General features: G+C 42.8%; 1 protein-coding gene across 7 annotated transcripts in view; it reads right to left on the reverse strand.

The window, feature by feature from the left end:
* Positions 1-25,586, reverse strand: part of kirrel3a (kirre like nephrin family adhesion molecule 3a) — a 638,457-nt gene that overhangs the window by 14,039 nt on the left and 598,832 nt on the right. For 4 of the 7 annotated variants that reach the window (XM_043676912.2, XM_043676913.2, XM_087976495.1 and 1 more), the window contains one exon: positions 6,559-6,668. In XM_043676912.2, coding sequence (XP_043532847.2) covers positions 6,559-6,668 — 110 coding nt within the window. The remainder of the gene's footprint in view (positions 1-6,558; positions 6,669-25,586) is intronic. The other 3 variants (XM_087976494.1, XM_087976497.1, XM_087976496.1) reach the window with 1 other exon arrangement.

The raw sequence follows: 25,586 nt of genomic DNA on the forward strand, positions 1-25,586 counted from the left end.
TGTTTCTTCCCTTGTTGGTTCCTTTGCCATATGCCCCAAATGCAACCTAGCAGCTAAGTTCTTTCAGACCCAATCGTAATGCTGTTGTCAAGCTACTCCTGGTAGTTGACATTGCAATCCCCAACCTGCATTTTTGTCACCCTCCGTGCTTCCTCCAAGTGTTATTCAACCTAGTGGAGTACTGATTCATCAGCTGAGGGAAGATGGTATCTGGGAATGAGCAAGAGGTCTCCTTGCCCATTTTTACCCTGTTGCCATGAGACTTGTCCAGAGCCATGTTGTTGAGTCCCAGGGCAACTGTCTCCCAATTGACAGGCATTTTGCCTATCCGGAAGCAGCGGGAGACAGAACAGAGGTGAAGTTGGAGACAAGGAGGTTGCTGGGAAGATAAGGACTTAGTATAAATTTGGGCAGCGGCTAAACATGCGTAGTATCTCCCTCCCGCTCACCCTCCTCTAACCAGAAGAGAAAGGACTCTGTAAGGTAAGATTTATTTATTTTTCTTTCTTTTCTTTCATACATTTAAGTGCATTGTTTGGTTTTAGTTAGTTGATATAAATCTAAGGCTTACAATGGCAGGGGACCTCGGATCCCTGGTATGCAGGTCTTGCCTGATGTGGGAACTCAGGAACATGGCTGATGTTCCTGAATGTTACACTTGCAAGAAGTGTATATAGCTGCAGCTCTTGTTTGACGGTATGACGACTTTGGAGTTGCGGATGGACTCACTGTGGAGCATCCGCGATGCTGAGGTGGTCATGGATAGCATTTTTAGTGAATTGGTCACACCGCAGGCTAGAATTGCTGAGGGAGACAGTGAATGAGTGACCAAAAGGCAGAGAGAGAGTAGGAAGGCAGTGCAGGTGTCCCCTGCAGTCATCTTCCTCCAAAACAGGTATACCGTTTTGGATAGTGTTGGGGAGATGGCTCATCAGTGGATGGCAGCAGCTGCCAGGGTCATGGCACTGTGGCAAGCACTGCCGTTCAGAAGGATGGGAAAAAAAGACCCATAGGACCATAGTCATAGAGGATTCTATGGCAAGGGGAATAGATAGATGGTTCTGTAGCCGAAAACGAGACTCCTGGATGGTATGTTGCCTCCCAGGTGCTTGGGTCAGGGATACCACTGATCGGCTGCAGAGCATTCTGAAAGGGGAGGGTGAACAGCCAGTTGTCATAGTGCACATAGGCACCAATGATATAAGTAAAAAATCAAGATGAGGTCCTGAAAGCAGAGTTCAGGGAGCTAAGAGAGAAGCTAAAGAGGTGAATCTCAAAGGTAATGATCTTGGAATTGCTACCAGTGCCATGTGCTAGCCAATGTAGAAATGAAAGAATAGGCAGGATGAACACATTGCTTGAGGGATGGTCTAGGAGGGAGGCGTTCAGATTTGTGGACATTGGGACCGGTTTGAAGGAAGGTGGGACTATTACAAATTGGATGGTCTCCACCTGAATCCGACTGGAACTAATGTCCTTGGGGGAGTTTTTGCTATTGCTGTTGGGAGGTTTTAACTAATGTGGCAGGGGGCTGGAATCCAGAAGAGAAGATTACTACACAGTGAGGTGGAAGCTGGAGACTGTAAGGATCACGAAGTTAGCATTACCAAGAGGAAGAGTAGGCAGAGAGCAGATGAACGCAAAAGAACTAGTGGCCTGAAGTGCATATACTTGAATGCAAGGAGTATAGTGGGTAAGGCAAATGAACTTAGGGCTTGGATTGGTGCCTGGGAGTATGACGTTATTGTGATCACAGAGACTTGGTTGAAGGAAGGGCATGATCGGCAACTAAATGTTCCAGGATATAGATGCTTCAGACAGGACAGGGAGGGAAGTAAAAAGGGGGGAGGAGTTGCATTGCTGGTGAGGGATGATATTACGACTGTGCTAAAGGAGGACACTATGAAGGGCTTGAGCAGTGAGGTGTTATGGGTGGAGCTGAGAAATAAGAAGGGTGTAGTTACATTGGTGGGGCTGTACTACAGGCCTCCCAACAGTGAGCGTGAGGCAGAAGAACAAATAGGCAAACAGATTATGGACAGATGTAGAGGCAACAGGGTGGTTGTGATGGGAGATTTTAATTTTCCCAACATTTACTGGGATACACTTAGTGTCAGAGATCAGGATGGGGCAGGATTTCTAAGGGCCATCCAGAAACGTTTTTAGAGCAGTATGTCAATAGTCCGACAAGGGAAGGGACCATATTGGACCTAGTGTTGAGAAATGAGCCAAGCCAGGATTTCTTTGGGAATAGTGACCACAGTTCTGTAAGTTTCAGAATACTTGTAGACAAAGATGAGAGATGGTGTAGGAGTGGGCCAAGGTCAATTATATCAAAATTAGGCAGGAGCTGGGAAATGTGGATTGGACACAGCTATTTGAAGGAAAGTCCACATTTGATATGTGGGAGGCTTTCAAAGAGAGGTTGAAGATAGTGCAGGATAGGCATGTCCCTTTGAAAACAAGGGATAGGAAAAGCAAGATTCATGAACCGTGGATGACAGGAGAAATCGTGCGACTAGCCAAGAGGAAAAGGGAAGCGTGTATAAGGTCCAGGCAGCTAAGAACAGAACGAGCCTTGGTGGAATATCGGGAGACTAAGACCAATCTTAAACGAGGAATCAAGTGGGCTAAAAGGGGTCATGAAATAACTTTAGCAATCAGAATTAAGGAGAATCCCAAGGCCTTTTATTCTTATATAAGAAGCAAGAGGGTAACCAGAGAAAGAGTTGGTCCACCAGAGGATAAGATAGGAAGGTTGTGTGGCAAACCTGAGAAGATGGGTGAAATTCTCAATGATTATTTTACATCAGTGATCGCTGAGGAACGGGAGGTGATGAATGCTCAGATTAGAGATAGAAGTTTGTTTACTCTGGATTATGTTGACATAGGGAGGGAAGATGTGTTGAGCAAGCTAAAGGATATTAAAATGGACAAATCCCCAGGACCAGATGGGATCTATCCCAGGTTGCTGAGGGAGGTGAGAGAGGAAATAGCAGGGGCCCTGACAGATATCTTTGTAGCATCCTGAAACACAGATGAGGTGCCGGAGGATTGGAGGGTTGCTCATGTTGCCCCCCTGTACAAGAAGGGTTGTAGGGATATTCCAGTTAACTACAGATCAGTGAGCCTGACGTCAGTGGTGGGAACGTTGCTGGAGAAGGTACTGAGGGATAAAATCTATTTATATTTGGAAACAAAATGGCTTATCAGTGATAGTCAATATGGTTTTGTGCAGGGTAGATCGTGCCTTACCAACTTAATAGAGTTCTTTGAGGAAGTGACCAAGTTGATAGATGAAGGAAGGGCTGTAGTGTTATATACATGGACTTTAGTAAGGCATTTGATAAGGTTCCCCATGGTAAACTAATGGAGAAAGTGAAGTCACATAGTGTGCAGGGTGTTCTAGCTAGGTGGATAAAGAACTGGTTGAGCAACAGGAGACAGAGTAATAGTTGAAGGGAGTTTCTCGAAATGGAGAAAGGTGACCAGTGGTGTTCTACAGGGATCAGTGCTGGGGCCACTGTTGTTTGTAATATACATCATTGATCTGGAAGAGGGCATTGTTGGTCTGATCAGTAAGTTTGCATACGACACGAAGATTGGTGGAGTAGCAGAAAGCATGGGGAACTGTCAAAGAATACAGGAGAATATAGATAGACTGGAGAATATAGATAGGGCGGAGAAGTGGCAGATGGAGTTCAATCCAGGCAAATGTGAGGTGATGCATTTTGGGAAGTCTAATTCTGGAGCGAACTATATTGTAAACAGAAAAGCCTTGGGAAAAGTTGATGAGCAGAGATCTGGGAGTTCAGTTCCATTGTACCCTGAAGGTGGCTGTAGGGTACAATGGATAGAGTGGTCAAGAAGGCATATGGTATGCTGGCCTTCGTTGGACAGAGTATTGAGTATAAGAGCTGGCAGGTCATGATAAAATTGTACCAGACTTTGGTTTGGCCGCATTTAGAATACTGTGTACAGTTCTGGTCGCCACATTACCAAAAGGATGTGGATGCTTTGGAGAGGGTACAGAGAAGGTTTACGAGGATGTTGCCTGGTATGGAAGGTGCTAACTATGAACATAGAACATTACAGCGCAGTAGAGGCCCTTCGGCCCTTGATGTTGCGCCGTCCTGTCATACCAATCTGAAGCCCATCTAACCTACACTATTCCATGTACGTCCATATGCTTGTCCAATGATGACTTAAATGTACTTAAAGTTAGCGAATCTACTACCGTTGCAGGCAAAGCATTCCATACCCTTACTACTCTCTGAGTAAAGAAACTACCTCTGACATCTGTCCTATATCTATCACCCCTCAATTTAAAGCTATGCCCCCTCGTGCTCGCTGTCACCATTCTTGGAAAAAGGCTGTCCCTGTCCACCCTATCTAACCCTCTGATTATCTTATATGTCTTTATTAAGTCACCTCTCAACCTTCCTCTCTCTAACGAAAACAGCCTCAAGTCCCTCAGCATTTCCTCGTAAGACCTTCCCTCCATACCAGGCAACATCCTAGTAAATCTCCTCTGCATCCTTTCCAAAGCTTCCACATCCTCCTTATAATGCGGTGACCAGAACTGTACACAATACTCCAAGTGCGGCTGCACTAGAGTTTTGTACAGCTGTAGCATAACCTCATGGTTCTGGAACTCGATCCCTTTATTAATAAAAGCTAAAACACTGTATGCCTTCTTAACAGCCCTGTCAACCTGGGTGGCAACTTTCAAGGATCTGTGTACCTGGACACCGAGATCTCTCTGCTCATCTGCACTACCAAGAATCTTACCATTAACCCCGTACTTTGCATTCCGGTTACTCCGACCAAAATGAATCACCTCACACTTATCCGCATTAAACTCCATTTGCCACCTCTCAGCCCAACTCTGCAGCTTATCTATGTCTCTCTGTAACCTACTACATCCTTCGTCACTATCCACAACTCCACCGACCTTACTGTCATCTGCAAATTTACTAACCCACCCTTCTATGCCCTCATCCAGGTCGTTTATAAAAATGACGAACAGCAGTGGACCCAACACCGACCCTTGCAGTACACCACTGGTAACTGGACTCCAGGATGAACATTTCCCATCAATCACCACTCTCTGTCTTCTTTCAGTAAGCCAATTGCTGATCCAAACTGCTATGTCTCCCACAATCCCATTCCTCCGCATTTTGTACAATAGCCTACGGTGGGGAACCTTATCGAAGAGAGGTTGAGTAGGTTAAGATTGTTTTCATTAGAAAAGAGGAGATTGAGGGGGATCTGATTGAGGTCTACAAAATCATGAAGGTATAGACAGGGTAGATAGAGATAAACTTTTTCCCATGGTGAAGGATTCAATAACGAGAGGTCACGTGTTCAAGGTGAGAGGTGAAAAGTTTAAGGGGCAAATACGCGGCAAGTACTTTACACAGAGGATGGTAGCTGCCTGGAACGCGTTGCCAGCAGAGGTAGTAGAGGCAGGCACGGTAGATTCGTTTAAGGTGGGTCTGGGCAGATGCATGACTAGCTGGGAGGCAGAGGGATGCAGATGGTTAGGATTTGGATTGGCTCAGGCTTGGAGGGCTCAAGGGCCTGTTCCTGGGCTGTAAATTTTCTTCATTCTTTGTTCTTAGAATACCAGTGTGTCACAACATCTGCTGGGCCTGTCTTACTAGTGGGAAAGGAGATATCCGGGGATGGTGATGGTGGCATCTGGAACATTGTCTATCAGATATGATTTTGCTGTGAAGCTGATGTTTTACTAATCTGAGACGGCTCTCCCAATTTTGGCAGTAACCCCTAGATGTTAGTAAGGAGGACTTTGCAGGGTGATGGCTGTTTTTGCTGTTGTCATTTCTAGTGCCTAGACTGAGGCCAGTTGGTTCCGCCGGTTTAATTTCTTTGATACTTCAATGTTTTCTGTAGACTCTGTTCATACTACCATGTATTCTATGGATTGTGTTCATACTATCAATATATAATTTAATTCTGTATTTGTACTGTAAGTAAACATTATAGAGCTACATAGATGTATTCAATGTCTGTCTCATTTAGTACATGGATAGTACCACAATACAATGGTGGTATTCTGGAGGCATTAACACATTGAAGATGTTCATGTTGTCAGTATGCACTGTGGAACTATGTGTCCTTATTGTCACTGTGCACTGTGAGACTGTGTATTCATGCTGTGTGCAATGTGGGAACTGTGCTCATTCTGTAATTGTGCAGTGTAGGACAGCTTGTCATTCTGTGTGTACTATGCAGCTGTGCATTTATACCGAGTGTGCATGGTAACTGAGTAGAGACCGAGTATATGAGCTCTCACTATACTTGTGTTTAGAAGCAGGAACCATGGCTTAGTGTTCTATTCTGTAACTCTTGTCACAGTTGTGTACCACTATCCTGATTGTGATCAGTTAGTTTATCACAGACAGGATGGGGTCTTGGACCCTGGAGCTGAACCATGTGCTTCTTGTGGTTATCACATTACATAAACAGTTCCTCTGTCCATTAAGTCAGTAAGAATGTGGATAAGAGCAGCTGCTGGAAAAGTCCTGAACTCACCATCACCTTTTTAATTGTTGTCTGTTCTCCAGGTTGCTGGGTTCCATTATGATCTTTGTGGACTATCTCTACACGGATATCATTCTTCGCAGAGACGTCACCTTTACCATCTGAAAAACAGCCACAGCGTAGAAATCAAACATCTCCTCCACTGAACAGTCATATTTAGGAATTAATGAGCAGTCAAACATTGAGAGGCATGGAGTACAGGTTAGTGTACAGAAGGATATACAATTGAAAAACCGCTTTTTAAATGATTACATGGATTTCCACACCTCTCCACCCTAAATCCATCATCTGCCAGTCTACAGACTAAGTAATGGACACTCTGATGGACTTCCTGGCTCCAGTCTAAATTTATTTTCTCCTGCTTTAACACTTCTTTTGATGAAACTTTCATTTAATGCAGTCTTCTGCAGTTCCCTTTTTCTAATCCTTTGCTATCCTCTACAAGATTGGACCTATGATCTTCATACTTTAGATTGACTACCATATTGTAGTACTGAGGGGATGCAGCATTGTTTTACATGTTGTTCATTTGATGAAAAATGTTACAATTATGAGATTTATGAGCTTCTTATGTTTTGGGATGATGTCTAATTTAAGGTAAAATGAAAAGGGTCATGTAATTTGTTCTGATGTTTACAAGCGTTCGTAGTTTGATTATTAAAGATTAAAGTGAGCCCAGACTCTTTTGCTGGGCAGGAGAATGCAAAGTGCTTACACCAGAGACAATGGTAACAACCTGTGTGTGAACAGTAGTTGGGCTGAGTCTGCAAACTCCTAGAAAGTTGTTGAGAAAAGCTGATAGTAAACTGTTGTGATTTTAGTTCCAAGATTAAAAATAGTTGAGCTCTTGAGGATAGTTACCTGAATCCAAGACACTCATGATTCCTATTGCTATTGTTAAAGGCTTTGGATGTGAGTATCCAGAGTAATCAATTGCGATATAAGATTATAGACAAATATATCACGAACAGGTTAGTCTGCCAAATTCCAAATGACAAAGAGAGCTGCTGAAGGTTGAACATCTCTGTGGTTTACTATGTTGGAATGCTAGTGAAAACACACACTCAGCTGAAAACAACAAGTTCATGAAGAGTTAAAATGAAGCTAGAAGATTCACATGACCTGTAACAGAGGGATCTTATCTTGAAAGTCAGTTCTGGAGTTAGAAGTTACCAGGTTATGAAAAACAATGAACAGACGTAAACCATCAAGGTTAAGAATCATTTCGGGCTGATTTTGGCAAAATTGAATATCTACTTAAAAGAAAATTCAGCATTAACCTATGAAGTGTGCTTCTTTGGTTGTGCTAAAATAAATGGGGGAATTCTGTTTTTGGTTTAAAGAACAAGTTGCTTCACAGATAATATTTACTCCATGATGCTTCACATATTTTGCTGCAGGAAATATTTTTCTGGTATCTTGACGAATTTCCCTCCCACCATTAATGGGACCTAGATGAAAACTAGTGAGCCATTGAGACCAGCTACTGCTGCTGGTGGGATCTCAATTAACTGCAAAGTCAGAAAGCCGTGCTAAGTTACTGTATGTGTGTATCTTCTCTTGTGATCTATCTCTGCCTATGCCTGTAGACCCAAGTTTTTCAACCTTTCCTCATCACTCAGGGATGTAATTCCTCTTGGTGAAGATTCCAAGCTTCAAATGCCACTAATGGGTTTGTAAACAAAACTAGACAAGCTTCTGAAGCTTTGGTTAAATTAGAACAGATTTATTTATTTGTTTCATTCATGGCATTGAGAATATCTTCTCGAATCAGCATTAGTTGCTAATCCCAGTTTTCTTTGAGAACTTGATGGTGACCTTGCTGCAGTCTATGTGATGAAAATGCTCTGAATGTGCTTTGAGGAGTATAGGTCCAGAGTTTTGATCTCAAAACAAGGAATGTTCAGCAATATGGAACAATCTTGAATGCCTTATGTACCGCTGTCTCTCTAGCCCCCCCCACTTCTCCTTTGAAGTTCCTTTGAAGATTACCTCTTTTGGCTAAATTCTTAATCTACTGATGTGATGAGCAGGATTGTCCACTCCTGACCACAGTGAGAATGGCCATGTAAATGAACTCAATCAGGCAAGAGGCCAAAAATCAGATGGCCACTATCGAGAAACCTTCAGTAATGAGGTTCACATGGTGGGTCACATATGTCACCAGATGCTGTGAAGTCAATCCTTATGTAATTAATATGACAACTTGCTGGTATATACTTCGATTTCACAATTAACTCATAGCCAATCAAGAAACACAATAATTCGGAAACCCAACAGCAAAATGTAGTAATGCAGCTGGAAAGTTGTGTCTCCTGATACCAGTGCATCCACATTTAAATAGGGTCGGTGGGTCAGTCTCGCTCCACATTAGAATTCCCCTCTAATTCCCCCCACACAAATCCCCTCCTCCAAATATCTTCTCACTTACTATTCACTTACCCTTTACAACTGAACCCCGTTACAACATAAAGCCTCCTGTCTATGCATGTGCAGTGTAGTCTTTGCAAATAGGCCCAGTGAAACTTCACTTGACACAAAAAGTCTAGAATTGTGTGCATTTCCAGATTAGCCACATATGCAGTTGTGGGTATCAGCCAATACTCTCTGGGGTCATTACTTGCTGCTTTGACCTTACAACTGTATGTTTGGGGGTATGATCCAGTTAATTTAGGGATTGGGCTCCAGTATGTCTGGGTTTTGCTGTCCTGAAATAAGTCCAGTGCGGTGCAGGATCTGCCCAATGTCATCCATATTGACGCCAACTCACACCTGGGCTTGGTCTGTAGGAGGGGTGCTCGTGATTTAGAGGGAATAGTTGTAGGGATTGCTGTATGTTGTATTTGGGAGTTTCAAAGTTGACATATGGTGTGTAAATGGCTCCTTTGTGGTTGATTTGTGGGGTTGGGTGGAAATTGTCAAGGAATTTCTGGTGGCTTCTGAGGGGAGGGGGGACCTTGAGATCCAGTAGCTTCTAAGAAAGAGTCATATGATACAGAAACAGATCCTTTGGTCCAACCCATCCATGCAGACCGCTTTTCCCAAACTAAACCAGCCCGTTTGCCTGCGGTTGGTCCATATTTTTCTAAAATTTTCCTATTCATGTACCTGTCCAAATGTCTTAAATATTGTAACTGTATCTACATCTACTACTTGCTCTGGTTGTTCATTCCACATATGCGCCACCTCTGTATGAAAATGTTGCCCCTCAGATCCCTTTTAAGTCTTTCTGCTCTCACCTTATAATTATGCTCTCTAGTTTTAGACCTGTTAAACGTTAATTCACAGGATGAGATGTTGCTGGTCAAGCCAGCATTTATTGCCCGGAGGGCAGTTAAGAATCAACCACATTGCTGTGGGTCTGGCATCGCATGTAGGCCAGACTGGGTAAAGACAGCAGATTCCTTCCCGAAAGGGCATTAGTGAACCAGATGGGTTTTTCCACCAACTGATTCTTACTTCCAGATTTTATTGAGTTCAAATTACACCATCTGCCATGGCAGGATTTGAACCCAGGTCCCCAGAACATTATCTAGGTCTCTGAATTAAAAGTCTAGCGACAGTACCACTAGGCGCCCCACCCCCTCCCAAACTCTCCCAGCCTATGGGAGAAAAGACCTTTGCTATTTACCTGATCTATGCCCCTCATGATTTTATAAACCTCTATAAGGTCACCCTTTAATTGCCTATGCTCCCAGCCTATCCAGCCTCTCCTTATAACTCAAATCCTTCAGTCCCAGTAACATCCTTGTTAATCTTTCCTACACCCTCTCCAATTTAATAATATCCTTCCTAAAGCAGGGAGACCAGAACCGTATACAGTACTCCAAAAGTGGTCTCACTAATGCTCTGTACAACTGCAACATGACATCCCAACTCCTGTATTCAGTGGTCTGAGCAATGAAGGCAAGTGTGCCTACTGACGTCTTCACCATCCTGTCTACTTGCTAACTAACTAAGTCTCTCTGTTCTACAACACTCCCCAGGGCCCCACCATTAATTGTGTAAGTTCTGCCCAGGTTTGTCTTATCAAAATGAACAGTGATTGCAGTAAAGAAGCGATGGTAGAGAATCGCAGCAGTGACCAGGGATGATAAAGTGCTGAGGATAAAACACAATGCGAGTGTAGAGGTGAACATGTGCATCCCATATGGATGTTGATATTGGGGGGGTTGGGGAGATGTTGGAACTCAGAAGGCTGAATAAACAAGACGAATGTCATCAAACTGAAAGTCTGTCAAACTAACTGCAATACCTTATTGAAGTAGAAGTAACAATAGACAAAATGGGAGTTATTATTTGGGACAGAGTTACATCTTGCATGTCTTGACTAAATGAAGTGAGGAATGAATGGGCAATCAATTTCAGCTGCCCTCAATTGTTTGCCAGCACTTCAACAGGACTAGTAGGGTTTTTGTAGTGCAGTGCTAGTGTCTGAAGGCTAGCATTCATATTTCATCTGCTCCAGAGATGTGTAATGACACCTCTCAACAGTTTGATTGGAAAATTTCATTTCAACAAAACCCATTGACCGTTCCCTCCGTGACTACCTGGTCAGGTCCACCCTCCCGTCCTGGCACCCTCCCCTGCCACTGCAGGAATTGCAAAACCTGCACCCACACCTCTGCCCTCACCTCCATTCAAAGCTCCAAAGGAGCCTTCCACATCCATCAAAGTTTCACCAGCACATCCACCAATGTCATTTATTGTATCCTTGCTCCCGATGCGGTCTGCTCTACATTGGGAGACTGGACGCCTCCTCGCAGAGCACTTCAGGGAACATCTCCAGGACACCCGCACCAAACAACCCCACTGCCCGTGGCCCAACATTTTAACTCCCCCTCCCACTCTGCCGAGGACATGCAGGTCCTGGGCCTCCTCCACTGCCACTCCCTCACTACCCAACGCCTGGAGGAAGAACGCCTCATCTTCCGCCTCGGAACACTTCAACCCCAGTGCATCAATGTGGACTTCACCAGTTTCCTCATTTCCCCTCCCCCAACCTTACCTCAGCTCCAACCTTCCAGCTCAGCACTGTCCTCATGACCTGTCCTACCTGCTAATCTCCCTTCCCACCTATCCGCTCATGACCTGTGGTAGTCCTGTCCCAAAATCAATAGTTGCGTAGTTGCGTAGAACTCAGCAGTTGCTGATAGAGACACATTGCTGTAGGTTTACGTCTTGCATTCATCAGGACAGTTAAAAAAATGTCAAATTTCAAACGGCAACAATTTTTACAATAGGTGTAGTATTTGCTTGTAGTATTTTTACACTGTTCTGGAGGCAGCCTCCGGCATGGTACGTAAGGAAAGGTCTGTGTTTAGGCTGTATATGGATCAATCAATCAGTGCCCAACACATCACATACTTTGGAGTGGGATTTGAACAGTTACCGATCCCACGTTATCTTTATTTTCTTTATTATAGCTCTTAGCTCTATTCTTTACCGTATTCTGTCGGACATCAAATAGCTGAGTGAGCAGCTGGACTTCGCTACTTAGCAGTTTGCTTTGTGCTATTAAAGCTTGTTAGTTGTAATTATTGATCCTCATGCTCCATTGGATGCCCCAGTACATTTGTCCCAAAATCCCAGAGTCTGTTACATCATCAGGAAGTAAAGGGGTAGAATTAAAGGTTTGTAAATACCTATCATAATCACTGCTGTAGCAATGCTCAGTGAACCATTCAATGTTACACATGTTGTCATGTATGACCTATAGTATCTCTACGCCAATTCTAATACACTACACTGCAGCCAATTAGTGTACAGTTCAAAAAAAGAAAAGGCTAGTACTGCCTGAATTTACATTGATTGTGATTCTTTGTTTGCTTAGGGAATTCCACTTTTTAGCATATTGTCCAGAAACAGCTGGAATATATGCTGATTCTGCACTGTTGTATTAATGGAGTGATTACTTACATTTGCTCCAGAAGTACATAGGTTTTGCTGAATATTAATACACTGGACACTTGCAAGGAGTTTTCTCGTTAATGGCTCTCCTTTAAGCTTAAAGTTTTAATGGGGGATGCTTTAAAACTGAAAAGGAAAGTATAGGGAAGAAAGCCACCAGAAACAAACTAAACCAGAGGAAGCAGAGACAATTGTAGCACGAATACTGGAGATAAAATGAAATTGGATAGAAGCTGAATATTTATGGGATATTGGAATATGGGATTACCCTCTGATTGTGCCTCTGATACCAGTGGCATATATGCTTTGTGCAAATGTTTGCAGGACGCAACCAGTGATTAACACATTTTAAATCCATAAAGCTCTGATAAACTGGTGTGGGTTGAAGCTAACCTGAAAGTCTTAAAGGAGGGGCTGGGATGAGGTTCTGTGGTTGTAGCAGATGTAGGAAGTGTTCTGAAAAGGATTTAGACGTTGGAGAGCTCTGACGAATGATATAATGTGAAAAGAGGGGATTCCAAGGTTTTTGGAGGCAGTTTTTGGAGGAAGGCAGGCCTTCCTACAGAAAGGTCAAGTGAGGCTACCATGCACAGAAGGTTTCTGCAAAGACAAAGAGAGAATGTTGCTGGTCAGTGCTAGAGGTCAGGGGTTAGATATCCTTGCTGGTCAATACTAGGGGCCAAACTTAATGGACCTGGATGGGATGCTGCTACACATTCAATGACGTCACATGAGTTGTCAAAGTCAGTGAACTAGTATTACTAACCTCAGCTACTGCTCAATGCATCATACAATAGTCAATCACATTTCGGCAATCCAGTTATCGGCACAGCTTCACCTCATTCCCCCATGCTGATTCAAGCCTTGTTTCTATATGTCATTGCTAGCTACTTTACCATCACAACTACATCACCCAGATTGATTACACCCGACACTCCCCTTTCTATTGTTGGACAAGCAAGTGCACAACTAGAGATAGCAGAACCAGAGGCACTGCCGCATGTCCTTACACCCACTGGTATCTCCATCATTGAAACAAACATCAGAGACTGGGTTGTAGCCATTAGTGAAAATGAGGAGAAAGTGAGGTCTGCAGATGCTGGAGATCAGAGATGGAAATGTGTTGCTGGAAAAGCGCAGCAGGTCAGGCAGCATCTAGGGAACAGGAGAATCGACGTTTCGGGCATTAGCCCTTCTTCAGGAATGAGGAAAGTTGGTCCAGCAGGCTAAGATAAAAGATAGGGAGGAGGGACTTGGGGGAGGGGCGTCGGAAATGTGATAGGTGGAAAGAGGTCAAGGTGAGGGTGATAGGTCAGACTGGGGTGGGGGAGGAGAGGTCGGGAAGAAGATTGCAGGTTAGGAAGGCGGTGCTGAATTTGATGGATTTGACTCAGACAGGCTGGGGGAGGGGAAATGAGGAAACTGGTGAAATCCGAGTTCATCCCTTGTGGTTGGAGGGTTCCTAGCCGACTAGGAACCCTCCAACCACAAGGGATGAACTCGGATTTCACCAGTTTCCTCATTTCCCCTCCCCCCAGCCTGTCTCAGTCAAATCCATCAAATTCAGCACCGCCTTCCTAACCTGCAATCTTCTTCCCGACCTCTAGGAACCCTCCAACCACAAGGGATGAACTCGGATTTCACCAGTTTCCTCATTTCCCCTCCCCCCAGCCTGTCTCGGTCAAATCCATCAAATTCAGCACCGCCTTCCTAACCTGCAATCTTCTTCCCGACCTCTCCTCCCCCACCCCAGTCTGACCTATCACCCTCACCTTGACCTCTTTCCACCTATCACATTTCCGACGCCCCTCCCCCAAGTCCCTCCTCCCTATCTTTTATCTTAGCCTGCTGGACCAACTTTCCTCATTCCTGAAGAAGGGCTAATGCCCGAAACGTCGATTCTCCTGTTCCCTAGATGCTGCCTGACCTGCTGCGCTTTCCCAGCAACACATTTCCATCCCATGAGTGAAAATGTCTAGTTTCATCTTTTGGAGAATATGTTTGAATATTTTATGTAGAAATAGAGTTTTGAATCCTGTTAATGGCTGATCAAATAATGGAGTCAGTAAGATACACTTCATTTTTAATGTTGCCTCCTCCAAAATGGTCTGGTTGTGCTGTTAAAGCTGTTGTAATTATTATAATTATTGATCCTCATGCTCCATTGGATGCTCCAGTATATTTGTCCCAAAGTCCCAGTGCCTGTTACATCATCAGAAAGTAAAGGGTTGGAATTAAAGGTATCTATCATAATCACTGGCACTGCTGTAGCAATGCTCAGTGAACCCTTTAATGTTGCACATGTTGTCATCTATGACCTATACTGTCTTAGTATACCATTTCTAATATATTACACTCAGCCAATTAGTGTACAGTTCAAAAGAAAGAACAGGCCGGTACTACCTGAATTTACATTTATTGTGATTCTTTGTTTGCTCATTAGTAAAGATGTTTAGTTTCATCTATTGGAGAATATGTTTGATTATTTTGTGTGGAAATACAGTTTTAAATCCTATTGATGGCTGATCAGATAATGGAGTCAGAAAGATACACTTCATTTTTAATGTTGTCGCCTCCAAAATGGTCTTAAAAGGCTTTTGAGAGTATATTGTGGGCTGACATTCTTTCAGTCATTATGCTGAACCTAATAACAATAGACTCCGTGGAGAAGCTGTGATATGGAACTGTTGGGAAGAACACCTGATTTATCCTTAAAATGATAGTGTGCTTTTATTTATGATATATTAATTTATGTTTCCTGTTCAGTAAACCTGGCTTATCATTTAAAGAAATCATTTAATTTTATATTGTCTGGTCATGGCCTGAGAAGGTTCTGAGACACTCTAAAGTTAATTAAGTAATTTTTGAAGCAGTTGCTTTTGATATAGGAAACCTAGCAGCCAATTTGCTCACAGCAGGCTCCTGCAAGCAACATGATAAATTCAAGAGATGTGGGTAAACTAGCAAGATCAACATTTAAAATCTGTCATTGCTCATAAAGTGAGTAGCTTGCTTGTCTATTTTAGAAGGCAGCTAAGAGTCAACTATATTGCTATGGGTCTGCCGTCATACGTCATATGTCGACCAGATGGTGTAAGGATACCAGCTTTCACTTCCTAAAGAATGTTAATAAATCAGGTAAAAGTCACCTTACTCTGACTGGACTATAGGGCTGCTCTCTCATTGAGAGATGACTGGTGGTGGTTTAACCTAAAATTCATCACTCTTCAAGCAACTGGGAGGTTGAGAAGATGAGCCTTTCATGGTAACATCAACTGATACAGGAATTGAGCCCATGCTATTGGTGTCACTCTCATCACAAACCAGCTGTCCAGCCAACTGAGCTGACTGACCCCTGATTGAATGAGATAGGTTTTTACAACAATTGATGGTGGTTATCATGGTCATTATTGCTGAAACAAGTTTTGAATTTGTTAGTTGAATTTAAATTGCTCTAGCTGCTAAGGTGCAGTTTGAATTTGTGTCTCTGGAGCATTGGCCTTGGTCTCTGGATCGCTAGTTAAGTGGCTATATTACTATGCTCCTGCTTCCCTCAAAATTACCAGATAACCTGCTTTTGATATTGCTTGAAGGTTAAATATCAATCTAAACACCAGGAAGAACTCCCATGCTTTCCATCAAAATAGTGTCATGGACTTTTTGTGTCCATCTGACAGGACAGGCAAGATCTTGATCTGACATCTAATCCTACAGACAGCACTTCTGGAAGTGTAACAGTTTCTCTCTGCTATACTGCAGTGTCAGCATCAGTGTTGAGCTTAAGTCTGTAGATATGGATTGTGTCCAACAACCTTCTGACCCAGAGATAAGAGAGATATCCACTGAGACATGGCTGTCACCTTTCTAGCTGACAGCTTGTTAATTGGTGGTCCCTAGAACTTGAACAATTAAGAATAATCATTTTTCTTAGACTCACAATGTTTCTCTCTCTGACATTTGCACACATACAATTTGGTTGTAACAAATTTATTTTGTTTACAATTACAGGTTATTTTAGTTAATTTCCCTTGTGCCTCAGATCTTTTTTGCAAGATGATTTTGCAGACCTTGTAAATCCATGCTCCAGCAATCTCTAATCTTACTCATTTACTTTCTTTTGTGTTCACATGAAGGGTGACCTAGCCTGAATCCTTGTCATATTGCCTTTAAAATCTTTTGGGGCAATTTTGCTTATCCCTGGAACTCATATTGCCTTTGTTGATTCTTCAATCAGGATGAATCCAGTGGTCGGAATCTATCTTTGTAATCCCATTGTTTCAGATACAGCTTCTTCTCCCAATACAGGTTTTTCTAAATTTCCATCATTCTTGAGCTTCAATTCTCAGACAATTGCTCCAAGGGATAGTTATTATTCTCTCAGCTCATAAGCTGTTCAATTTTCTCAACCTTCGTTTCTTGTCTTTAACATTCTAAGCACACAGTGGTCTTAGCAAGTGGTCTTGCTTGTCTCTGCTTACTCCTTGTTTAAATAACATGAGAAAATGGTTCGAAGTTTCAGAGATACCATTTCAGCGCACCATGTGACATGCTTCATGTCTCTACTGAGAAACTCTTATAAAAATAGAAGGAAGGAGCTGAGAAAGTTTAAAAAGTCCTGAGTTGAAACTTAAATCAGCAAAACCAACAATTTTTATTTGCACAGCACATTTAGTAAAAACTTGCAAGACATTTCACAGCTATGTTCTCAGGAGCAAAAACCATGGGGATGCATAAGAGGTTCGAATTGGAATTTCCTACCCCTCCTGTTAGACACCTGTCTTAATCACAGGCATTAAACACAAACTCATATCTGAATCCTAGGAACAGACTTCAGGTGTAGTCCAGTCAGCCACAATCAAACAGCTTGCATTCAGTAGTAAGGATGGTAGAGTCAGCACATTATCATTGCACTGGGAGTTTATTAGATTTAAGCAAGCCTGCTTGTATTGAGGCAAGACTCAACGAGAACCAGCACAAGACGTGGGAGTATATTATAAGGGAAGTTGGAAGAAAACTGAAGTTTGAATTGTCAACAAATTATAAGAGGTTCGTGTTAATAATTGTTTGATGTCAATTTTGACAAAAACGTCCCAGAGGGAACAGGGAATGGTTTGGTTCAGATTCCTGATATTTATACTTTGAATATTTATATTTATATTTATACTTTAACAAAATTTGACAAATGCTATATAAGGAGATAATCGGGTAGATGAGTAAAAAATTGGCCAAATGCTTTAAGAAATGTATTAAAGGAGGAAAACAAGGTGGTGAGACAGAGGCTTAGGTAGGGAGCACCAAAACTAAGGGTTGAGACAAAAAAAGGCTTGGCCACTAGTAGCAAACTGATTAAAATCATCCAGAATTAACAGGAGTGCAGATACCTCTGAGTGCCGCAAGCTGCAGTGATAGAGAGGGGTGAAGGTACAGAAGGAATTGAAAATAATCAGAAGTTGAAAATGGGGTTGTTCCTTTACTGGGAGCATAGATAAACAGGATTTGGTGTAAGTTCACAGCCAGCATAGATCTGATATGTTTTCTCTGTGACAAACAAGTTAAATCTGTGGCATGTAATAACCATCTCATCACATCTAGAGGCAATTCAGCCCAACAGGCCCATCCTTCAAAAGAGGGTAACTACATAAGCAAATTTTGATAGTTACAACCAGATGGATTTTTAAAAATTATTTTGGTCTATTTCCTCTGTCCGTGAAAGGTATTTTATGATTTCTCCCATGGTGAATTTGGAAGCAGTGGGCATTTAATTGGGAGGAAGGGTGACAAGTGAAGTGACATCTATCCTCCCACCTCCATCCCAGTTAAGTCCACGACAGAAAGGTCCATGAATATGTCTTCTGCCCTGCCACCAATTCAGATCCTTAAATAGGACATTAATGCGATAGGATCTCATCTTCTGTTAGCAGTCGAGCCTATAACCATGAAGAGAGCATGACTGTGTGGATTGTTTGTAGTCTTTGGGATGGTGGAATGGAAATTCTGGTTCATTAAAGCCTAATTGAGAGATACAGCTTCCGAGTGGAGGGAGGTTCACCTGTAGCTCTGATGATGTGAAACCCTCCTGTTATCATTCACCTCTGCCCTCACTGGCTCTGTGACTCTAGGCCTCCAGTTGCTGCATTTCCAGCAGCAACCTTCATCTCCTGGTGGCATTTCTGAGTGGAAGTGCTGCCAGCCTGTGATAGGTCTACACAGGCAGGTGTTCTCTGAACCTTGGGAGTCTTGCTACTGGCCTGTTAATCACTTGATTGTCTCGCAATTTTGTGGGTCTTCTTCAAAGAAAGCAAGGTGGGTTTTTTGACAGCTCTCCACCTGGTGACTGAGACTCACCATTGTCTCTGTGAAATTCACCCCACTGTCTATCCTGTTTATTTTCTTGTACATCCAGAAAGGATCACATTTGGTATCTCTTTTCAATGCTGAAAAATCAATATTCCTTCTCTCTTTCTTCATAACTGAGGCTTCAATTCTCAAACTCAAATTCGAACTGGACACCATGCTGAAATTGGGGTTTAGTAAGAGCAGTTGATGTGCCCTGTCTTTTACCTCTTATAGGCATGATCTTGGCTTTATTCATTGCATCAGCTGTTTATACAGAACCTCAAGATGATTAAGAGCCTGGTTCCTTTCTTGATAGACTATTGTTCTTTTCATCATTATTCATGGAGAACATGACATTCCTTTGTTCAGGACATGATAAACTCAGCAATCAATTTATCTGCCATTTTTCTACCACCAGCATATTTTGAACAGTCTGTTGTATGAGTTCTGATCTATTCTCTCTCATTCATTCTGTTGCCTTTTCTAGTCTAACAACATTTGTGAGTTTGACAAAATAGCAATGGATTTTTGAATCCAAGTTGCTAATGTCCCTAACAACCATGGGCTTTGTATTCAAATCACTTATTCATCCATCTCAAGCCAATGCTAGTGTAACTCCGCTGACAGGTACCATCTGCTTTTCTTTTTTTTTTGAAATTTCTCACCTAATACCAAGCCTTACAAGGTATTGTCAAAGAATTCCACTTTACTGATGGCCTTTCTCTAGGAACTTTATCAGATGTCTTTTGTAAGGCTGACCACAGTCACGAGGAAAACATGTTAAAGAAAAAGAAAAGGATGGAGATAATAGGCATGAGCAGTTGGGTGAGGGATCTGATTAGAGTGCTCTTTGACTTCTACTTGGGGGCCCTACTTTGGAGATGTGGTAATGTTCATGAGTTGTCATTTTGTTTCCAATAATCTTTTCATTATCACAAAAACAGGCATTAGAGTTTAATGACAGGATCTCTGCAGTTACCTTTCCCATCTAACATGCCCTCAGTCTGATTTTACACAGAGAAAGTAGTGGGCTGTCTGCCTGGCTCTGTTCAAGAATGTTCCATTGCTGTCCTGGTAAGTGAAGGACTCACTCCGGTGTAGAAGAAACCATTCTTAGACAACAGCTTTTTTGGGTCGCAAATTGTCATGAATTTAAAACCAAGGGAAAAGGAATCAAAGACTTTTTGGAAGCACATAAATTGATGGAAAATGTTGCGCAATCTCCACTACTTCTCTGGCATCTCTTGGTGCTCTATGACTGGTATTAAGGATTGCAGCCTGGGAGCAGCCTGGGTCTCCCAATCACTGTACTATCAGGTGGTCTGTTCCCAGTGACACTACTAATGCGAAATTCAACCCATTATTTATTCAAGGAGTTGTAAACAAATGTATGATTCACCAATATTTTTCTAAACATAAAACCAAGTCACTATATGCTGGCCAAGAGCGTAGGGAAATGCAGGCCTCTCTCAATTATGATTCCTGTAACTAGCTATCAGAAATGTACTCTGACATGGGGAAGGGAGGGTTCCCAGATTACATTATTGGGTAAAGTCTGAGGAGCCAAGGAAAAGGCAGAAAAGGAGAAAATCACCTTCACCCCTCTCCTTCTACTGACAGCAAATCTCATCCATAGCACAGACCCTTATGGAGCTATACTGATGGGCGGCACGGTGGCACAGTGGTTAGCACTGCTGCCTCACAGCGCCAGAGACCCGGGTTCAATTCCCGCCTCAGGCGACTGACTGTGTGGAGTTTGCACGTTCTCCCCGTGTCTGCGTGGGTTTCCTCCGGGTGCTCCGGTTTCCTCCCACCATCCAAAAGATGTGCAGCGTCAGGTGAATTGGCTATACTAAGTTGCCTGTAGTGTTAGGTAAGGGGTAAATGTAGGGGTAGGGGTGGGTTTCGCTTCGGCGGGTCGGTGTGGACTTGTTGGGCCGAAGGGCCTGTTTCCACACTGTAATCTAATCTAATCTGATCTTTGTTCAAAGGTAAGAGGCCAGCCAACATATTTCTTATCTTGAGGGTTAATCTTCAGATTTTCTTGAGGGCTGCTTCTTGACTTTTGGGAACTCATTTTTGATTTTCAGGGGCTCCTTTCCCACTCTCTCTAACCCACTGTTAGGTTTTGCAGTCAGCCAGTAATAATACCTGCACGCAGATCTTGCTGTGTTGACTAAATCAGGATTTGGACTCTCACAGAGGCAGGATTGGAATAATTCATCAAGATTCCCAAAAATTACCAATTGACCATGAAGCTTAAGACCACAGAATACAAGGTAAGTATTAATTTCTTAAACGGCAAGGTCCCTTGTAAGAGACTAGTTTGCAACATTATAGTGTATTAAATTGGGGATAGTGTACTGACATGGATAGAGAACTGATTAGCAGACAGGAAGCATTTGGAGAGTCGGAATGAAAAGATATTTTTCTGAGTGGCAGGCAGTGACTAGTAGGGTACTAAAGGGATCAGTGCTCCAGCTATTCACAATATATATTAATGGTTTAGCTAAGAAAACTAAATATAATACTTCCAAGTTTGTAGATGGCACAAAGCTGGGTGGGAAGGTGAGTTGTGAGGAGTATGCAGAGGTGCTTCAGAGTGATTTGGGCAAGTTAAGTGACTGTGAAAATGAATGACAGATGAAGTGTCAGTTGAATAAATGTGAGGTTATCCACTTTGATAACAAAAACAGGAAGGCAGATTATTACCTGAATGGCAATTGGGAAAGGAGGAGATGTAATGAGACACGGGTGGCCTTGTTTGTACATCATTTACTGAAAATAAGCATAGCAAGATGATTTGAATACAGGAGTAAGGATGTCTTGTTGCAATAATACAAGGCATTGGTAAGACCACACCTAGAATGTGGTTTGCAGTTTTTATCTCATAGAATTGCTACAGTGTAGAAAGAGGCCATTCAACCCATCGAGTCTGCACTGATTCTCCAAAGAACATTCCACCAAGACCCAACACCCCCCACCCTCCCCCACACACACATCCCCATAACTCCATATTTACCATGGCTAATCCACCTAGCCTGGACATTATAGACAATTTAGCATGGCCAATCCACATAACCTGCACAACTCCCAGAGGAACCCACATAGACCTGGTGAAAACATACAAACTCCTCCTTATCAGAATATTCTGGCTATGGAGGGAGTACCATGAAGACTTACCAGACTGATTCCTGGGATGGCAGGACTGACATGTTTAAGAGACTGGATCAGTAAGGACGATAGTCGCTGGAGTTGTATCTTGGTTAAAACTGAAAACTCAAGCAAAATGCTTGTTCAATTTTCCACTGTTTCCTTGCTCACTTTGCTCTCTGTTTTCTTCTTCAAGGTTCAGCTATCTTTGTACTCTTTTTGCTGTTTTTTAAAATTTTGTGCCCAATCTTCTAACCAGCCACCTGTCTTTGCACAATTTTGTGCTTTTTAAACAAAGTTTGACAGTATCTTTAACATTTAATTAAACACAGATGTAGGTCCATCCCTTGCAAATTTCCCCACTCATTGAAATATATCGATTCTGGTATTCTGAAATATCCCCTTAAATGTCTGTCACTGCATTTCTTAACCTAATTTGCCGAGTCACTTTAGCCAGATTTTCTTTTATGTCCTCATAATTCCGATTTTTAAAAAAAGTTATCGTAAAATTTTAAGATATTATGGTCACAGCAACCTTCACCTTGAGATGATTCATTAATCCCATCTAATTATACAATATTAGCCTACCCTCTGACTGTAACATGCAACTTTCTAAGAGATTACTAAAAAATGTTCTATAAACTTGTCATTTATCTTTGTGCATCAAATGACACAAAGGTCGTGGTATTGTAGAGAGTGTCGAGGGCTGTTGCAGGCTACAACAAGACATTGGAGAAAGTGAGGACTGCAGATGCTGGAGATCACAGTTGAAAAGTGTGGTGCTGGAAAAGCACAGCAGGTCAGGCAGCATCCAAGGAGCAGGAGAGTCAATGTTTCAAGCATGAGCACTTCATCAGGAATGAGGGGGTGGCCGAAGGGAGCTGAGAGATAAGCGGGGTAGGGCTGGTGGGAAGGTAGCTGGGAATGCAATAGGTAGATGAAGGTGGGGGCTGATGTTGATAGGTTGGAGAAGAGGGTGGAATGGATAGGTAGGAAGGAAGATGAACAGGTAGGACAGTTCAAGAGGGTGGTGCTGAGTTGGAAGGTTGGTTCTGGAATAAGTTGGGGTGAGGGGAAATGAGAAAACTGGTGAAATTGACATTGATCCTGTGTTGTTGGAGGGTCCCAAGGCGGAAGATGAGGCATTCTTCCTCCAGGCGTCAAGTGGCTAGAGGTAGGCGGTGGAGGATGCCTAGGACTTGCATGTCCTTAGCAGGATGGGAGGGGGAGTTAAAGTGTTTGGCCACAGGCTGGTAGGTTTAATTTCACCAGTTTCCTCATTTCCCCTTCCCCCACCTTATCCCAGATCCAACCTTACAACTATCTCTGGGACACATGCACTAAACAACCCCACCGCCCTGTGGCTGAAGACTTTAACTCCCCTCCCACTCTGCCATGGACATGCAAGTCCTGGGCCTCCTCCAACGTCTATCTCAAGCCACCCAATGCCTGGAGGAAGAATGCCTCCTCTTCCGCCTTGGGACCCTCCAACCACTCATGATCAATGTCGGTTTCACTAGTTTTCTCATTTCCCCTTCCCCACCTTATCCCAAATGCAATCGTCCAACTTGACATCGCCCTCTTGAACTGTCCGATGTGTCCATCTTTCTTCCTAGCGAAAGTGAGTACTGCATATATCTTTCTTCCCACCTATCCGCTCCCGACCTATCACCGTCACCCCCCATCTTCATCTACCTATTGCATTCCCAGCTACTCTTCCTCCCAACTCCCCCCGCCCCACCAACCCATTTACCTGTCAGACCCCTTGGGCTACCTCCTCATTCCTGATGAAGAGCTCATGCTCAAAATTTCGACTCTCCTGCTCCTTGGATGTTGCCTGACCAGTTGTGCTTTTCCAGCACCACATGTTTCGAATATAACAAGACATTGACAGGATGCAGAGCTGGACTGAGAAGTGGCAGATGGAGTTCAACCTGGATAAATGTGAAATGATTCATTTTCGAAGATCGAATTTGAATGCAGAATACATGGTTAAAGACAGGATTCTTGGCAGTGTAGAGGAACAGTAGGATCTTGGGGTCCATGTATATACCTCTAAGTTGCCACTCAAGTAGATAGGGTTGTTGAGAAGGTGAATGGTGTTTTGGCTTTCATTAGTAGGGGGATTGAGTTTAAGGAGAAAGTGAGGACTGAAGATGCTGGAGATCAGAGCTGAAAATGTGTTGCTGGAAAAGCGCAGCAGGTCAGGCAGCATCCAAGCAACAGGAGAATCGACGTTTCGGGCATAAGCCCTTCTTCAGGAATGGCCTTTCCTGAAGAAGGGCTTATGCCCGAAACGTCGATTCTCCTGTTCCTTGGATGCTGCCTGACCTGCTGCGCTTTTCCAGCAACACATTTTTAGGATTGAGTTTAAGAGCCACAAGGTTTTGCTGCAGCTCTATAAAACCCTGGTTAGACCATACTTGGAATATTGTGTCCAGTTCTGGTTGCCTCATTATAGGAAGGATGTGGATGCTTTAGAGAGAGTGCAGAGGGGATTTACCAGGCTGCTGCCTGGATTGGAGGGCTTGTCTTATGAAGGGAGGTTGAATGAGTTCGGCTTTTCACACTGTAGAGAAGTAGGAAGAGTGGTGACTTGATAGAGGCGTAAAAAGTAATGAAAGGCATTGATAAATTAGATAGCCAGAGACTTTTCCCCAGGGCAGAAATGGCTGTCATGAGGGCTCATAATTTTAAAGTGATTGGAGGAAGGTTTGGGAAGATGTCAGAGGTACGTTCTTTTCACGGAAAGTGGTCAGTGCATGGAATGCACTGCCAGTGGTGGTAGTAGAGTCAGAGACATTAGGGATATTTAAGCGACTGCTAGACAAGCACATGGATGGCAGTAAATTGAGGGGTGTGTAGGTTAGGTTGATCTTAGATTGAGATAAATGCTCGGCACGACATTGTGGATGGAAGGGCCTATTCCATGCTGTACTGTTCTGTGTTCTATCACTCTATATGTGGATTATAATCTCAGATGATTATTGCTGTGCCATTCCAATAATTTCTCATTTTTTAAAATCCTCTATTCTTCCATGTGGTTACTGTTAGTGTGTTTGTACGTAACTCCCACAAATGACTTCTTGCTTTTATTATTTGCCATTTCGACCTAAACAGTTTCTATATTCTAGTTTTCTGAACTTAGGTCATCTGTCTCTTTTGTGCTAATGCCATTATTAACTAACAAAGTTGGCACTTTTTTTAAATTTCCTGTCCTTTCTATCTTTCCTGCACCCTGCAAGATTCAAGTTATCCTGCAGCCATGTCTCAGCAATGTCTACTAGACCGTACATTACATTTCGTTTTTTTCACTCAGTTTACCCATTTATTTTTCAATGCTACATTCTATGTGCTTTTACATTTTTTGTAAATTGTAGACTTCTCTGTTGGATGACTCTTAGATTTCTATTCTTTATCCATTCTTCTCATGGTCTGTTTATCATTTCTTTTTTAATACCTTTCTCTTCGACCTTGACACATCTCTGACTTGCCAGAGATTTCCAAATTTGATTCCTTGCCCCCATTGTTTAGTTTAAAATCCTCTCTACTTACCAAGTTTTGTGGATGGCTAGAGCACCGACCCCAGCACAGCTCAAGTGGAGACTATTCCATCAGCA

This window comes from Chiloscyllium plagiosum, unplaced genomic scaffold, assembly GCF_037043375.1.
Source record: "Chiloscyllium plagiosum isolate Xiang-an unplaced genomic scaffold, Cpla_swu_hap1 HiC_scaffold_29, whole genome shotgun sequence".
Classification (NCBI taxonomy): Eukaryota; Metazoa; Chordata; class Chondrichthyes; order Orectolobiformes; family Hemiscylliidae; genus Chiloscyllium; species Chiloscyllium plagiosum.